Genomic DNA, 19,165 nt, shown 5'->3' on the forward strand with positions numbered 1-19,165 from the left:
GCTGATAGCTGACGAGGCGCGGAGCACCGAGTCAGCTATAAGCCATGTACGACAAGATTGAGTGGAATAACTGTTTTATTCTATCTACATTCACTGGATTTTGGGAAACAGAGCATTTTTTTTTTTTTTTTACAAATTCAATAAATAAACACTTGATACAAAATGTCTGACAAAATAATTTCCTCTTAGAATGTAAACAAACTGACGAAATGACAGTAGCAATGTGTGAAAAATGCGATAATAATTCTTGAAAAATAAAGTAAAGATATATTCTTAGCATCATGTACTTTTATTCCATATTTTGTATTTTTTTGGGGTTTTGGTCTCGAGTAGAGTTTTTATTTCGTCCTCAGTTGGTTCAGCAACACGCTCCACCATTCTGGTTTTTCTCTACTCATGGTATGAGCTGATATCCTAGTAGTAGAGTAGCCAATCAGAGTATGCAACTGCTCATATCCAGTGAATGTGGATAGAAATATATAAGTATAAATACAAAGGTGACTACAGAAAATCACGCATGCTGATTGGTTGAGAAATTCGGACTATTTCTCAATAATCACCTCGAGTGACTCAGCAAAATGGCAGCCAAACGTTTTGTCACCTTAAGTGAGGAAGAATTACAAATTATGAAAGAAAATGCTGTTCCTAAAAGCACTAAAGATGCTACGAAATTTGGTCTAAAACTATTCAAAGGTAAGGTGGAACTGTGATTTATTTTATCTATATCAAAACAAAGTGGGGTGGCACGGTGGTGTAGTGGTTAGCGCTGTCGCCTCATAGCAAGAAGGTCTGGGTTCGAGCCCCGTGGTCGGCGAGGGGCTTTCTGTGTGGAGTTTGCATGTTCTCCCCGTGTCTGCATGGGTTTCCTCAGGGTGCTCCGGTTTCCCCCACAGTCCAAAGACATGCAGGTTAGGTTAACTGGTGACTCTAAATTGACCGTAGGTGTGAATGTGAGTGTGAATGGTTGTCTGTGTCTATGTGTCAGCCCTGTGATGACCTGGCGACTTGTCCCCGCCTTTCGCCCGTAGTCAGCTGGGATAGGCTCCAGCTTGCCTGCGACCCTGTAGAACAGGATAAAGCGGCTACAGATAATGAGATGAGATATCAAAACAAAGCATTTCATGTGATTCGGCATACATAAGTGACACAAGTCTGCGCTGTGTCTTTATTACATTTGCATGCCATTTTTGAAGTTTGAAATACATAATTTTTAAATAATTTTTTTAAAATAATCACCTGTGTATTTATACTAAAACAATTATTTAGTTACTGAAAAAGTGTTTTATACATACACACGTGTGTGTAGCTATACACACACACACACACTCATACGCACGTATATATATATATGAGTGATTCCACGCTTATGGGTACTGAAATGGGGACATGAACTTATTTTTAAAAATTCACCTAAAACCATTTCTTTTTTTACCATCAGGTCACAAAACATGTAATCTTTAATGAATGATATGTTAAAAGAGAACTTTAATTTTCTGAGATGTAATAAAAACATATTTATATGCCAAAGTCAAGCCTATGAGTTCCAAAATGATGTCTGTTACATTACTTCTGTTACGATTGTCCATCTCGCGTCTGTTACAAATTAATTACAATCTAGCTATATACCATGTTAATCTTATTGAAAGAATGTGTATGTTTATTCTACTACACATGTTTATTAATTATATTTGCTAAAACATCACCTTCCTATGTTTCAAAAAGTAAATTCTACATTGTTAAAATTGAGAATGTATATGTCCACAACACTTCTGTTACGTTCTGACTTTGGCATATAAATATGTTTTTATTACATCTCAGAAAATTAAAGTTATCTTTTAACATATCATTCATTAAAGATTACATGTTTTGTGACCTGATGGTAAAAAAAGAAATGGTTTTAGGTGAATTTTTAAAAATAAGTTCATGTCTCCATTTCAGTACCCATAAGCGTGGAATCACTCATATATATATATATATATATATATATATATATATATATATATATATATATATATTAGGGTGCATCAGTTGCCCTCACTTTCATAAAATCTGATGCATTCAAAAGTCTAATGGTGGCACCATGAGGTTCATTTTTTGCCAAAAAACGCTTATTTTATGTTTTCGCATAAGGTTTGAATCACAATGTTGGACTCCATTTATTGATTCCTTGTGACCCAGAGATCATGTTAAGAACCTTTGCAAGGGATTGAGAAGCATTAATGTGATTCATAATACATTTGTATTGTTTAAAAGTAGTTGAACAATGATTCAATGAACAGCTAAAACTCAAACTGTGCTTGATAATATATTTAGAATATGGACTAAAATGTGTATCTAAGATATTTGGTATACTCTATAAGGTGCCATAATGTTTCATGAAAAGTGATCGAAATTTTGTCATAAAATAGCAGCTTTTTCCATAACTTTGAGCTCCTGGTGCCACCATTAAACTTTTGAATTTTGTCAAAATATTTCACCCAGTGTGTTTTCTTACCAAAAGGAACAGAAAAACAAAAATGCATCATGATCGGAGGAACTTTTCATTTTTAGGGGGCAACTGATGTACCCTAATATATACACACACACACACACACATACGCTCACACGCACGTGTGTGTGTGTGTGTGTGTATAGTGCATCTCAAAAAATTAGAATACCATGAAAAAGTTCCTTTTTTCATAATTTAATTCAAAAAGGTAAACTTTAATATATTCTATATTCATTACATGTAAAGTGAAATATTTAAAGCCTTTTTTGTTTTAATTTTGATGATTATGGCTTATAGCTCATGAAAATCAGAAATCCAGTATCTCAAATTATTAGAATATTCCCTAAGATCAATCAAAAAAAGGATTTACAATACAGAAATGTCCAACTTCTGAAAAGTATATTCATTTATACACTTAATACTTGGTTGGGGCTCCTTTACCATGAGTTACTGTATCAATGCGGTGTGGCATGGAGGTGATCAGTCTGTGGCACTGCTGAGGTGTTACTGAAGCCCAGGTTGCTTTGATAGTGGCCTTCAGCATATCTGTATTTTTGGGTCGGGTGTTTCTCATCTTCCTCTTGACAATACCCCATAGATTCTCTATGGGGTTCAGGTCAGGCAAGTTGGCTGGCCAGTCAAACACAGTAATATCATGGTCAGCAAACCATTTGGTAGTAGTTTTGGCACTGTGGGTAGGTGCCAAGTCCTGCTGGAAAAGGAAATCAGCATCTCCAAAAAGCTCGTCAGCAGATGGAAACATAAAGAGCTCTAAAATCTCCTGGTAGATGGCTGTGTTGACTTTGGACTTGATAAAATACAGTGGACCAACACCAGCAGATGACATGGCACCCCAAATCATCACAGACTGTGGAAACTTCACACTGGGCTTCAAACACCTTGGATTCTGTGCCTCTCCACTCTTCCTCCAGACTCTAGAACCGTGATTTCCAAATGAAATGCAAAATGTACTTTCATCTGAAAAGAGGACTTTGGACCACTGAGCAACAGTCCATTTCTTTCTCTCCTTAGCCCAGATAAGACACTTCTGACATTGTCTCTGGCTCAGGAGTAGCTTGATATTAGGAATGCGAAAGTTGTATCCCCTTTCTTGAAGATGTCTGTTCGTGATGGGTCTTGATACACTGACACCAGCCTCAGTCCACTCCTTGTGAAGCTCTCCCAAGTTCTTGAATCAACTTTTCTTGACAATCCTCTCAAGACAGCGGCCATCCCTGTTGCTTGCGCACCTTTTCCAGCCACCCTTTTCAGCAATGACCTTTTGTGGCTTACCCTCCTTGTGGAGGGCATCAGTGATCATCTTCTGGACAACAGTCAAGTCAGCAGTCTTCCCCATGATTATGGTTGTGTGTACTGAACTAGACCGAGAGATGCACTGTGTTCATACTGTTTTACTCAAACTCGAAATGAAATATTCTAATATTTTGAGATGGGTTTTTTATGTTTTTGTACTGTATGCCATACTGATTAAAATTAAAATAGAAAAATGCTTGAAACATTTTAGTTTATGTGTAATGAGTCTATCATATATAACATTTTCACTTTCTTAAATAACTAATGGAAAATATTGAACTTTTTCACAATATTCTAATTTTCTGAGATGCACTAGTATATATATATATATATATATATATATACACACACACACACACACATACAGTCATGCCCGAAATTATTCATACCTCTGGCAAATTTTGACTTAAAGTTACCTTTATTCAACCAGCAATTTTTTTCTTGATTGGAAATGACACAGTCTTCTCCCAGAAGATAAGACGATGTACAAGAGGCATCATTGTGGAAAAAAATATTTCTCAGCTTTTATTTGCATTTGACCAAAAAGTGGCATGTCCAAAATTATTCATACCCTTTTCAATAATCAATAGAAAAACCTTTATTGGCTATTAAAGCAATCAAACACTTCCTATAATTGCTGACCAGCTTTCTGCATGTCTCCACTGGTATTTTTGCCCATTCATCTTTAGTGATGAGCTCCAACTCTTTCAGGTTGGAGGGTCTTCTTGCCATCACCCTGATCTTTAGCTCCCTCCACAGAAGTCAGGACTCTGGCTGGGCCACTGCAAAACGTTAATGTTTTTGTCCGCTAACCATTTCTTCACCACCTTTGCTGTGTGTTTTGGGTCGTCGTCATGCTGAAATGTCCACTGGTGCCCAAGGCCAAGTTTCTCTGCAGACCGCCTGATGTTGTTGTTGAGAATCCTGATGTGCTGGTCTTTTTTCATGGGGCCGTTGACTGTGATTAGGTTCCCTGGTCCATTGGCTGAAAAAAACCCCCAAAGCATTAGGTTCCCACCACTATGTTTGACAGTGGGGATGGTGTTCTTAGGGTTGAAAGCTTCTTCTTTTTTACACCAAATGAAGGACACATCATTGTGGCCAAACAATTCAATTTTTGTTTCATCTGACCATAAAACAGAAGACCAGAAGTCGTCTTCTTTGTCCAGATGAGCATTTGCAAAGGCCAAGCGGGCTTTTGTGTGCCTTATCTGGAGAAGTGGCATCCTCCTTGGTCTGCATCCGTGGAACCCAGCAGTGTGCAGTGTCCGTTGGACTGTCTGCCTTGAGATCTTGCCACCAGCAGAGCCCAGATTCACCAGGATGGCCTTGGTGGTGATCCTTGGATTCTTTTTCACCTCTCTCACTATCCTCCTGGCCAGCACAAGTGTCACTTTGGCTTCCGACCACATCCTCTGAGATTTTCCATAGTGCGGAACGTCTTGTATTTTTTAATAATACTTTGCACTGTAGCCACTGGAACTTGAAAACATTTAGATATGGCCTTATAGCCCTTTCCTGACTTGTGAGCAGCCACAATGCGCAGCCGCACGTCCTCAGTGAGCTCCTTTGTCTTAGCCATGACTGTCCATAAACCAACTGCAGAGAGCTGCTGTTTTTCACCTGTTGAGTTGATTAAAACAGCTGTTCCCAATTAATCAGGGTAATTAGGATGCTTTAGAACAGCTTGGACTATTTGGAATGGTATAGAACTTTGGGTTTTCCCCATAGACTGTGACAGTTTGCAAAGGGTATGAATAATTTTGGACAAGCCACTTTTTGTTCAAATGTAAATATAAGCTAAGAAATCATTTTTTCCACAATGATGCCTCTTGTACATCATCTTATTATCTTTTGGGAGAAGCCTATGTCATTTCCGGTCAAAAAAAAAACTTGCTGGTTGAATAAAAGTAACTTTAAGTCAAAATTTGCCAGGGGTATGAATAATTCCGGGCTTGACTGTATATATATATATATATATATATATATATATATATATATATATATATATATATTTATTAGCATTTTATAGTAACATATTCTTATTCTGCAACGTGTTTATTCTTGTCTGCAGGCCATGACCATTAGTTTGAAGGAACTTTAGAACTAAAATAAATTTAAACCATCTGTAATGCATTTGCGCACTGCATGAGAGAGTATTACACTGCTGCTCCCATGGTCCACCTTTCCCAAAGCTGCTTAAATGTCAGAATGTCCTGTGAATTCTCATCTCATTATCTCTAGCCGCTTTATCCTGTTCTACAGGGTCGCAGGCAAGCTGGAGCCTATCCCAGCTGACTACGGGCGAAAGGCGGGGTACACCCTGGACAAGTCGCCAGGTCATCACAGGGCTGACACATAGACACAGACAACCATTCACACTCACATTCACACCTACGGTCAATTTAGAGTCACCAGTTAACCTAACCTGCATGTCTTTGGACTGTGGGGGAAACCGGAGCACCCGGAGGAAACCCACGCGGACACAGGGAGAACATGCAAACTCCACACAGAAAGGCCCTCGCCGGCCACGGGGCTCGAACCCGGACCTTCTTGCTGTGAAGCGACAGTGCTAACCACTACACCACCGTGCCGCCCTGTCCTGTGAATTTTGCAGTGCTAATTGAAAAAGCTGGCCTGAGGCCATTATTAAAAAATGTTCTGTTTCTGGTCCGCCGTTTGTGCGGTTGAAATTTTTTTTTTAACGCCGGTTTTTCGACATTTTTTTCAGGTTCGTAAATCTAAAATCGAACTTGACATTTACGCATTCCCAGGGCTTTCCACTAAGGCTCATACTAGCCAGCCATGACAAATAAGTAGCCAGCCAGGGAGTAAACACAAAATAAACTCCTGTGCATGCAGTTCCCAGAATTAAATGCATTTTCCACAGACCATTTATTTAAGCATTATCTCTGCTTCTGTTCCCTCCGATGTCGCCTCTGACGGCCCCGACACACTACTGCCTCCACCGAGTGCGCGCGCACACACACTGCATGTCAGGGCCGCGGATGAGTTACTCTCCCTTGATCAACGAAGTTGGCGGGGAATTTGTGGTTATTATCGGTACAAACAGCGCGAATCACAACTTAAATGAGTGCGGTTCAGTTTGACATTATTGTCAGTCCGTTAGATAAACATTTAATTTTATTAAAATCGAAAATTGGCGGCACGGTGGTGTAGTGGTTAGGGCTGTCGCCTCACAGCAAGAAGGTCCGGGTTCGAGCCCCGGGGCCGGCGAGGGCCTTTCTGTGCGGAGTTTGCATGTTCTCCCCGTGTCTGCGTGGGTTTCCTCCGGGTGCTCCGGTTTCCCCCACAGTCCAAAGACATGCAGGTTAGGTTAACTGGTGACTCTAAATTGACCGTAGGTGTGAATGTGAGTGTGAATGGTTGTCTATGTCTATGTGTCAGCCCTGTGATGACCTGGCGACTTGTCCAGGGTGTACCCCACCTTTCGCCCGTAGTCAGCTGGGATAGGCTCCAGCATTGCCTGCGACCCTGTAGAACAGGATAAAGCGGATAGAGATGAGATGAAAATCGAAAATTAATATTTAGAGCCTGTGGGCTACAAAAATAATAGTCATTAAAGTAGCCGGCTGGACTTAATTGTGTAGTCAGCTGTATGGCCAGCAGCCGGCGCTTGTGGAAAGCCCTGCATTCCGCGCAGAACATAGAATTGAATCAGCTCTGCGCATGCGCCGTGCGGCACAAAAAAATGGCAGCCACCATGAAGGAAGGAGATCCGGAGTTTTCAAACATTTGCTTAAGTGTGAAATCGCAAAATGGTATTCTAGCGAACAACAAAATAGTAAAGATTCAGAAAAACAAATCATTCAGTGATCATTTTAATAGGGTAATTTCATCCGAACTAGGCCTAACGCTCGATTTAGAACTACAAAAAGTCCGTGTGTACAAAGGTACATTTTAAGTACCTTTGTAAAAGTTTTGCAAATGTTGCAGTCAGGATTTAAAATGCTAACTTAAAGTTTTTGTACAAGTTTCAGTTGATTAAACCGTCATATTTTATTAAATGTGTCTGCTTTTGTAATAAAAAAGTACTGAAAGAAAAAGCAAACACAGCATTGCGATTTCTTATCCATCCATATATATATATATATATATATATATATATTTTTTTTTTTTTTTTTTTTTAAATCCCTCCCGACTGAAAATTTTTTTGCTCACCCGGTGGACAGGAAACGGATTTTTTTTTAAGGATGGCCTGATGTGCATATTCTTCTCATCTCATCTCATTATCTCTAGCCGCTTTATCCTGTTCTACAGGGTCGCAGGCAAGCTGGAGCCTATCCCAGCTGACTACGGGCGAAAGGCGGGGTACACCCTGGACAAGTCGCCAGGTCATCACAGGGCTGACACATAGACACAGACAACCATTCACACTCACATTCACACCTACGGTCAATTTAGAGTCACCAGTTAACCTAACCTGCATGTCTTTGGACTGTGGGGGAAACCGGAGCACCCGGAGGAAACCCACGCGGACACGGGGAGAACATGCAAACTCCACACGGAAAGGCCCTCAGCAGCCACAGGGCTCGAACCCGGACCTTCTTGCTGTGAGGCGACAGCGCTAACCACTACACCACCGTGCCGCCCCTATGGAATAATGTGATAAAAAAAAAGATAAAATTGCAGATTGTATTTTGTTACATTTTTTAAACAATTTCTCTGGTGTTGTGCACACAAATGATGGGCTCATGTCTAACTCTGTGGCCAAGCAGTAACTGGACATATGCATGCTTATTATATATTATATAACCTCTACTCAGGCAGAACCAGAGCTTCTCGACACCCAATGATCCAACTCAGGTTTCACTTGCTGTCCTTGGGGCTTTGCAGTGGGAGTGAAACAGGCATGCTTTAGATCGAAATGCTATTAATTTTACAGAGGCCTTTTTGTACAGCTTGTGCTTCAATAATGCACAGTGATTGCCGAATGAAACCCTTTCTCCAGAGTGCAAGTATTCACGAAGTTTCACCACTGGTCCAAAATAGGAGATTAAAGTGCATATTCTGGACCAATTTCATTTTTTTTATATGAAAGCATGTCCCTTTACACACTCATTCAGAAGGGTAATTTTGCACAAGGCCATCTGTCTACAGCAGAAAAAAATAAAACGCGTCCGGAAAAATCCCAAGGGAGTCTGGAGCCAGAGTCGTGACGTCACCTGCGGAAGCGCCAGCAGGCTGCGCGAGCTTTGCACGGTTTCAGTGCACAGCCTGTGTAGACCAAGCGCTCCCATTTCTCTCTCATTGTCCGGTCTTTTGGAAAACAATGAGTATTAATCCCATCAAGATTGGTGTTGCTACACCCTCCTACGATACATCTGTTAACCATTTTAATAATTACGCGATAACGTTGAAGAAATTTGCAGAAAACCACCAGGTCGTTTTCTCATAAGGCAGATTCTACCGTAACTGGATCCATTAACCACTTGCCCACAAAATAAGAAATTTTTCTTGTCCTTTTTTCAGTGAGGTAATATTTTCAAGATTGAAAATATGGTATTTGGTCTTCTAAAACAGCACGTCATTTAAAAATACACTGAGTATATCAATAAAAGATTTTTAAAGAATAAAGTTCTATTTCTTTGACATATCTGACAGACATAACTCCCATTTTAAAAATCACTTTCATTATCCCTGTTGCTATCGTCAGTGAATTTCTGTCAGATGACCTGACGATAGACTCGGCCATTATGGATCTTTGGTAGTTATCGTGTGGAAGCAGGCTTTATCATTTTGGGGTGTCAACAGATAGAGTTGAAATAGATTAACAGCGAAAAAACTATTTCGTTCACGAGAGAAGCCCACAGTTATTTTTAAAAAATGCTATCGTCAGTCTGTCAGTCTAATGCACCTGACGATAGCAAAATTCAAGCCCTCACCACGCACATGTTGACTGACGCAAAGAGGAAATTCTACTGCGCATCATTTTTGCGACAGCAGACATTTACTTCCGGGCAAGACCTGGAGTTCTGACAGCTAGATTTCATCAAATAAATCAAGGTAAGATTTTCAGTCAGCTATCCTGACGATAGAAATTTTTGACGATAGAAACATTGAGAATATATTTGTGCATTCATATTTAAAATTTTCTGGAGGAAAACTATCGTAAGTTGAGATAAATCAGAGCCGCTTGCGACCCTTTCAGCCGACAGGCCATTTCAATGTGTTATTTCCCCGCGAAAGTGACACAGTCGTGTCTATCGTCACTGTTCTGACAATTATTGTTGATATTTCAATTTTGAAAATAAATTTTATCTTTTTTATTTCAATATTTTATTTTATTATTTGGTTCTAGTGATGAGGTATTTAATATTATTACTAAATTTGTCAGATTAATAATGTAAGAAACCGTTTTGTTGCTATTGTCATCTAGAGTGTCTGTCAGAATACGATGGCAGACGTTAGTTTGTCTGTCAGATTTTGATGATAGAAACCGATGTGTTTCTATTGTCATTTAGCATGTCTGTCATGTCAGGCTTTTATTAGTTAGTTACCAGGACTACTGTCCTAAAATTTACTGTGAATGTCCAAGACCCCAAATGCTACTAGAAAAACTTAATAGAATGATCAAAATAATCAATTCAGCAATTTAAGGAGATGGGACTTAACTGGCCTCTGTTATGGTAGAATCTGCCATAAACAAACCAGCGCTGACGTAGGATTCAGAGGGACGCGTCCCGCACGCGACGTCACGAAAATCAATATTTGTCGGGAAATCCAAATGTAAAGTTTTTTCAGAGGCGGACCAATTCGCCTCAAATGGCTTGATTTCAACTGAATTTTTCTGGTATTGCGCAAGGTAAAAAAATTGCAGAGAATGCAGAATGTGACAGATATTTGACTAAAGTTTAATATAAAATAGGAGAATTACATTGATCTTGCTCCTGAATTTACCCGTGATATGCACTTTAATGAGCAGTTCAACAAAAATCGCTTCTTCTCAGTCAATTCTTCACCATTTTGGATTCTTTCTGGCAAATAGGTTGGTATTCCTAGGGTGGATATAGCAAGCTATATACACTATATAGAAGCAATATTTTATTGTGCAAGGTGGCCCACTTTAGATCATTTCTTCTGGACTAGACGGGGCCAGAGCGAGCTACGTTGTCACTGACGGTCTTGTCTTCTTTTTAGCCATAAACAGATTACTAATGGGGGCAGCACGGTGGTGTAGTGGTTAGCGCTGTCGCCTCACAGCAAGAAGGTCCTGGGTTCGAGCCCCGTGGCCGGCGAGGGCCTTTCTGTGTGGAGTTTGCATGTTCTCCCCGTGTCCGCGTGGGTTTCCTCCGGGTGCTCCGGTTTCCCCCACAGTCCAAAGACATGCAGGTTAGGTTAACTGGTGACTCTAAATTGACCGTAGGTGTGAATGTGAATGGTTGTCTGTGTCTATGTGTCAGCCCTGTGATGACCTGGCGACTTGTCCAGGGTGTACCCCGCCTTTCGCCCGTAGTCAGCTGGGATAGGCTCCAGCTTGCCTGCGACCCTGTAGAAGGATAAAGCGGCTAGAGATAATGAGATGAGAATGAGATTACTAATGGAATTAGGAACAACAGTAACTGTTGACCAAACGATGACATGCTAGCTGATTATCCTTCCTGAATTTACCTGTGATATGCCCTTGAGCTGAACACGCTCAAAACTGTGATGACAGTGGACTTTAGGAGGAGCCCCCCCCGCCCATCACCATCACCAACAACATTGTGACTGCTGTTGAAACCTTCAGGTTTCTGGGTTCCACAATCTCCCGGGACCTGAAGTGGGAGACCAACACAGTCACCATCATCAAAAAGGCCCAGCAGAGGTTGTACTTTCTGCGCCAGCTCAGGAAGCTCAACCTGTTTAAGGAGCTGCTGACACAATTCTACTCTGCCATCATTCAGTCTGTTCTCTGCTCTTCCATCACTGTTTGGTTTGGATCGGTCACCAAACAAGACAAGAACAGACTGAAACGGACAATAAGGTCTGCGGAGAAAATTATTGGTCTCCATCCAAGACCTGTACCTGTCCAGAGTCAGGAAACGGGCAGGTAACATCTCTGCAGACCCATCACACCCTGGTCACAAACTGTTTAAACTAATCCCCTCTGGGAGACGCGACAGAACACTGTACGCAAAAACAACCAGACACAAGAACAGTTTTTTCCCTCAGGCTGTCTCTGTGACGAACAGCTAAAACCGGACTCAAACATCAGTAACATCAACTGTGAAATATCTGCACACTCATACCGTCATTCTGTGCACACTGTATATTTATATTTACTAATTCATCCCTGCACTATGCTGTCTATACATACAGTATATTTACCCTTCTACATGTACATAGCTTTTTGTTTTTGTCTACGCTTTTTATCTGTTTGTACTAAGAGAGCTAAGTGAAACCGGAGTCAAATTCCTTGTGTGTGTTCACATACCTGGCAAATAAAGTTTATTATTATTATTCATCTCATTATCTCTAGCCACTTTATCCTGTTCTACAGGGTCGCAGGCAAGCTGGAGCCTATCCCAGCTGACTACGGGCGAAAGGCGGGGTACACCCTGGACAAGTCGCCAGGTCATCACAGGGCTGACACATAGACACAGACAACCACTCACACTCACATTCACACCTACGCTCAATTTAGAGTCACCAGTTAACCTAACCTGCATGTCTTTGGACTGTGGGGGAAACCGGAGCACCCGGAGGAAACCCACAAGGACACGGGGAGAACATGCAAACTCCACACAGAAAGGCCCTCGCCGGCCACGGGGCTCGAACCCGGACCTTCTTGCTGTGAGGCGACAGCGCTAACCACTACACCACTGTGCTGCCATTAGGGTCATTCCACGTCAATTCAACCGGGGCCCGCGCACTTGGGTCTCAAAAACTTCTGAAAAATCACCAGATGTACCCATGTTACCGAGGAGAAACACTGTACATTTATTTAAATGTAAGATGTATACTTTCCATGTTACAGCCAGTTTTACTGGGCGAGGGGGGGGTCAATTTTGTTCAGACTCTTTTTTTTTTGTCAAAGTTCACAAGCCCATAGCTCAAGAACTAAACCATGTAGGAGGCTCAAATTTTGCATGCTGGTACATAAATAGGAATAGTATGTAGCAAAACTGTCATTTTTGGTCTGGATGATCCTGCATGGTCATAGCACTCCCTCAAAAATGATCAAAATTTTATTGGAGTGTGCTCTGTTTAGGCCTTCAGAAGACATATTTTTACCCAACATAGGCTCTTGATTTTTTTCCCTTATTGAGATAAGTAGAAACACTCTCAAAAAAAGCAATAAACAGAAAGGAAACTCTATCAGTGTTTGAACAGAAGACCTCACAAGTCTGACAAATAATTTTGGATGTCGTTTTCAGAGCACCGTAACACCTTGTGGGAAAGTGCGCAGATTTTTTAAAAAAATTTTTCTTTATTCTCCATGATCCCTTCTTTTTAAAAACACCAATTTGCAGGGGCTTCAAAGTTTGGGAGAATAGCAGGGTGCAAAATGGTAAAATGTCTGCCAGCGGCAGACATAATGCACGCAAAGCGTGCAGGGATATATATATATATATATATATATATATATATAGAGAGAGAGAGAGAGAGAGAGAGAGATGCAAGTACGAATTTTTCATGGGGCGGGATGGTTTGGAACAGGTCATCTAAAATTGGGATAACATTTACCCGGGACGGGTATTTGAGGCGGGTCGTCTAGCTTAAGCTTGATTAGCGTTGTTACGCACGCCAGTGTTTCCCACAGAAATTTTGGAGACTATGCGGGAGGCGTGGGGGTTGTTTAAAATTGAGTGATATGTTAAATATTAAGTTATTACTGAAAAACTATTGATTAAAAAAAACAGACACTGAGAAATGGTCCTTGTGGCAGCGGGGGCGTGGTCAAGCGCCGGTCTGTGACAGGAGGGTGGAGCCGGGGAAGGTGAGTGGCAGAATCGCGACACCTGAGGATAATTAACCTGTGTTTGTGTGTGTGTTTTCCCAGTAACCGCTCCCTATTTAAGGAGGCAGAGAGAGAGGAGAGGGAGCGCAACCCGGGACCAGACAAGTGTGTGCGTGTGAATGAATGAATGCGATTATACTGAAAAGTTGTAAAAATAAATCGCCTGTCTGCCTCCAAACGCTGTCCTGCCGTCCTCTGTGCTCCACCCACACTCGATACACGCTACAGTCCTATAAACAACTTTACCAATATAAAAGATTACCAGGACTACAAAAATGCAGAAAAATAGGCTTTACTTATCCAAATGCTCCTGTTGGTTCAAAAGTTAAAGTGCACAGAACCTCACAGCACAACATGAAGTTACCTTCAAATATAATATAAATGCCTCAGCTTTAATGTAAGAAAAAAAACTATTAATACTAGTACTGTGTGCAGGCAGTCTCTCCTGAAGACTAAATTAAACAATAATTATAAACTAATAAAATAAATGGCTCAGGCTTCATAGAAGAAAAAAACAATTTGAACAGAATCTCACAGTATGATGCTGAAGCTGCCTAAACAATGGAAAATAAAATACCATTTTGGCAAAAACGTTGGCATCCATTAATTTCTTGTATTAAGTAAAAAAATATGTTGCCAGATACTGCTGACATTTTACAGCCCAAAATATGTTCAAAACCTGCCAAAATGCACTTAAAACCGCCCAAATTGGGCGGAAAAACGCGCAATCTGGCAACACAGGCGGCAGTAATGGCTGCACTCGTGTCGAGGATGTAAACACAGTTGACGCGGCAACGGACATACATGACATAGTGGATGTAATTTACGTTCACAACTTTTTTTGCTGTCAGAAATATTTAATATTAAATTTTGTGACTCGACTGACAATAGCCGGCGGCATAACAAGCCATAGGCGGCGATTTGCCGCCGGTGACCGGCTACTTTTGAGACCGCTGAATTTGGCTTGTCTTACTCGAATCTTTCTTTTTTATTTTCCACCCTGAACCGGGGAAACAATGGTGCAAAATGCACCATTGAGAGCAATATGTTTTCTATAACATTAATGTAAAGAGTAAATAACCAAAGGCCAATTTTGCCCTGACATGATCACCTGAGAGTGCCTGTGCAGGGGTGGAGGGATCCTTTTCAATTTCAATGATTCAGTGATTTTAGGGGCACCTGTGGTTACTCTCAATATTGAAAAGATTAACCTGGTGGACAATGAAATTGAACCTGAAATTGAAAAGGATCCCTCCACCCCTGCACAGGCACTCTCAGGTGATCATGTCAGGGCACAATTGGCCTTTGGTTATTTACTCTTTTTACATTAATGTTATAGAAAACATGGACTACGTTCAGACTGCACCCTGAAACGACCCATATCTGATTTTTTTGCCCATATGCGACCTGTATCCGATTTGTTATTGACAATCTGAACGACACAGATCCAATTTTTTCACATGCGACCCAGGCCGCTTGGATATGTGGTCCTAATTCCGATGCATATCCGTTATTTTCACATGCGACTGCAGTCTGACCGGACAGGTAGCATTCATGCGACCTACACGTCATCAACAAGAGACAAACATCACTATTCTGCATTGGCTAATCCCGCCTCTTTGGTGGAAAACAACAACATCTGTACAGTTTTCAGAATTTAAATAGACTTTTATAGAATTGATCAAGCTAATGGTGGATTTGGTAGGGACCTGGATGTTGATCTGTTAGCCTGATTAAATAAAACAGTTTCTATAACTGATTTATAACTTAAACCATCCTGTGTTACAAGATTATAAGATTGTTCTGGAAATTTCCAGTAATTTGACACCTTCGGTCTCATTACTCTGCTGCCCACATTAATCAGATTATTGTGTGAGTTCCGCCGCCGCCACAAAAACCACATCGCCAGGTCTCGCCTCATCTCCATCGCAAACTGCACTGGTGTTTATGCACCTTGAGCCAGCGCTGAGAGAAGTTGCAGAATTCAGCTGGCTATAAACAATCTAAATAAATATTTATAAAAATGTAGAAAAAGTTTATTAATATGATGAAATAAATATGTGCAAATTATTAAGCCTGAATTAAGAGTTTGGTAATACAGCGGCCGTATCCCAAATGACTGCCTACTGAAGCTCGAGTGCACTATATAGAGTTTAAAAATCCATTACTTCCTAGTAACATGTAGTGCACTTATATAGAAATTAGAGAGACATTTAGGAGTCAACCCTCGTTACCAGGCTACACGTTTTCATTTCAGTTCAGAAACAAAAACGCACACGAGACCTCACACTTTAACACTAACCAGATAATTAAACAAACAAACAAAAAAAAGAAATCATTAAACTTGAAGAGTGCGCTTTTTTTTTGTTTACGTATTACGTAGATGTGCTTATTACGTGTCAATTTGCGCATGCGGGACACTTTTGGGTCGTTTTCCGTTCATATTGGAGATCGCATACAAGTCTCATATAATTGGTAATGTGAACGGCCTAACAAAAAAATCGGATTTCACAACAAATCGGATATGGGTCGTTTCAGGTTGCAGTCTGAACGTAGTGATATTGCTCTCAATGGTGCATTTTGCACCATTGTTTCCCCGGTTCAGGGTGGAAAATAAAAAAGAAAGATTCAAGTAAGACAAGCCAAATTGGTGTTTCTAAAAAGAAGGGATCATAGAGAATAAAGAAAAAAATATTTAAAAAACTTGCGCACATTCCCACAAGGTGTTACGGTGCTCTGAAAATGACATCCAAAATGATTTGTCAGACTTGTGAGGTCTTCTGTTCAAACGCTGATAGAGTTTCCTTTCCGTTTATTGCTTTTTTTGAGAGTGTTTCTACTTATCTCAATAAGGGAAAAAAAATCAAGAGCCTATGTTGGGTAAAAATATGTCATCTGAAGGCCTAACCAGAGCACACTCCAATAAAATTTTGATCATCTTTGAGGGAGTGCTATGACCATGCAGGATCATTCATTCATTCATTATCTCTAGCCGCTTTATCCTGTTCTGCAGGGTCGTAGGCAAGCTGGAGCCTATCCCAGCTGACTACGGGCGAAAGGCGGGGTACACCCTGGACAAGTCACCAGGTCATCACAGGGCTGACACATAGACACAGACAACCATTCACACTCACATTCACACCTACGGTCAATTTAGAGTCACCAGTTAACCTAACCTGCATGTCTTTGGACTGTGGGGGAAACCGGAGCACCCGGAGGAAACCCACACGGAGAACATGCAAACTCCGCATAGAAAGGCCCTCGCCGGCCACGGGGCTCGAACCCGGACCTTCTCGCTGTGAGGCGACAGCGCTAACCACTACACCACCGTGCCGCCGTTTTGCTACATACTATTCCTATTTATGTACCAGCATGCAAAATTTGAGCCTCCTACATGGTTTAGTTCTTGAGCTATGGGCTTGTGAACTTTGACAAAAAAAAAAGTCTGAACAAAATTGACCCCCCCCCCCTCGCCCAGTAAAACTGGCTGTAACATGGAAAGTATACATCTTACATTCAAATAAATGCACAGTGTTTCTCCTAGGTAACACGGGTACATCTGGTGATTTTTTCAGAAGTTTTTGAGACCCAAGTGCGCGGGCCCCGGTTGAATTGACGTAGAATGACCCATTATTATTATTATATTAATTTTCACTTTGCTCATCGACATTTCATCCTGAGGTCTAGTCAGCATGAACCAGATCATATGCAGCTTTTTACGTACCAGAAAGCAAAGCTGTGGCCAGTTGTGGATAAAGTACCGGTACGTATATATGGAATAAGGCTCGGACAGATCCTTGGTTATCAGTCTCATTATGCCTGGCATCTGAAGCTCAGACTCATAGTGCACATATACAACATCCTGACTTTGGTTCGGTTCTGTAGCAGGCGAACGGTTCAGGTCTAACCTGCACATCTCCAGTACTGGTCCATCAGCAGCAGATACAGTCTGAGATGTTACCTCAGGTCCCTGATCAGTCCTTAGGTAACATTTTGTGACTTTAGTACCAAGATCATATCCAGTATTTGCATGACTTTGACTGGCTTCAGTTCGAGATAATGTAACTATACTCTTGTTCATGCCTTGGTAAGGTAAGCCTAGTTTGTGCTCTGGGTTGCTGGTGTTCTGGACGCAGCTGGATCTGTCCCAGTGCTCTACAGCCACTTTAAGTCCATTCAAGCTCTCATCCTCTTTATGTTTATGGATAAAACCAGACACTCCGACACAATTTAAGCCATTTATTCGTCGCTCAAACGTTTCACACTGATGGTTCAGCTCCAAGAACGGGTAATCCCGGGTGTTACCTCGCCCCACTTTACATCCGCACACATGTGGTTTCTGGCCAGTAGGTGCCACAACCAAGTCCTGCAGCTTCCGCCCGAGGTTCTCCAGTTCCCCCAGGACAGGGCACCCATTCCCGGGGAAGGAAATCATCTCTTCCCGCGATCCGCTGCCAGGCCCAGTCGGAACCGCGGCCATCCTAATAAACCTAAGAAAGGAAGCAGGATTCACCAAGTCTCATAAACAAAACGGGTCCATAAAAACAACAGTTCATTTCCAGCCTCAGATAAGCTCCATCTCTCTCACTACCTCCACAGCGCCGCTCTCCTCACTGCCGGAAAGCGGTGTGTCGGAATGACCGCCATTATTGCTGCAAAGCAGTTTTACGACACACTGCCGCACACAGACATGACAAACTGTTCATAATTACGTAATACACTATTCTTACATTCAAAATGTTTAAAATTCAGGGATATTATAGAATATAAAACTGCCTTAATAATGTACAAAGTAAGGAATTATAAAGTACCAAACAATGTTCTCGGATGGGGGAGGGGGGCTATAATTTTAGGGGGAAATTAAAAATGTTCAGTATTTCTATTTGTGGAGTAAAACTAGGGAACAGTTTGAATGTGGAGCTCATGAAATGTACAACTATAAACCAGTTTAAAAAAGGTATAAGGAACAGATCTTTATGAGGTATAGGGAGGAGGAGTTACAATAACATTCTATTGATAATATAAGTGTATATATGTGGGTATGGGGGGTGGCACGGTGGTGTAGTGGTTAGCGCTGTCACCTCACAGCAAGAAGGTCCGGGTTCAAGCCCCGTGGCCGGCGAGGGCCTTTCTGTGCGGAGTTTGCATGTTCTCCCCGTGTCCGCGTGGGTTTCCTCCGGGTGCTCCGGTTTCCCCCACAGTCCAAAGATATGCAGGTTAGGTTAACTGGTGACTCTAAATTGACCGTAGGTGTGAATGTGAGTGTGAATGGTTGTCTGTGTCTATGTGTCAGCCCTGTGATGACCTGGCGACTTGTCCAGGGTGTACCCCGCCTTTCGCCCGTAGTCAGCTGGGATAGGCTCCAGCTTGCCTGCGACCCTGCAGAACAGGATAAAGCG

At 41.5% G+C, this 19,165-nt stretch overlaps 1 protein-coding gene across 3 annotated transcripts in view; it reads right to left on the reverse strand.

The window, feature by feature from the left end:
- LOC132882991 (N-alpha-acetyltransferase 30-like) overlaps positions 1-18,443 on the reverse strand; it is a 34,990-nt gene extending 16,547 nt beyond the window's left edge. For all 3 annotated transcript variants that reach the window (XM_060916110.1, XM_060916109.1, XM_060916108.1), the window contains exons 1-2: positions 18,358-18,443; positions 17,491-18,256 (exon numbers count right to left, since the gene is read on the reverse strand). In XM_060916110.1, the coding sequence (XP_060772093.1) occupies positions 17,491-18,256; positions 18,358-18,413 (822 nt within the window). In that variant the 5' untranslated portion in view covers positions 18,414-18,443. The remainder of the gene's footprint in view (positions 1-17,490; positions 18,257-18,357) is intronic.
- Between the last annotated feature and the right edge of the window lie 722 nt (positions 18,444-19,165).

This window comes from Neoarius graeffei, chromosome 3 (assembly GCF_027579695.1).
Source record: "Neoarius graeffei isolate fNeoGra1 chromosome 3, fNeoGra1.pri, whole genome shotgun sequence".
NCBI classification, from domain to species: domain Eukaryota; kingdom Metazoa; phylum Chordata; class Actinopteri; order Siluriformes; family Ariidae; genus Neoarius; species Neoarius graeffei.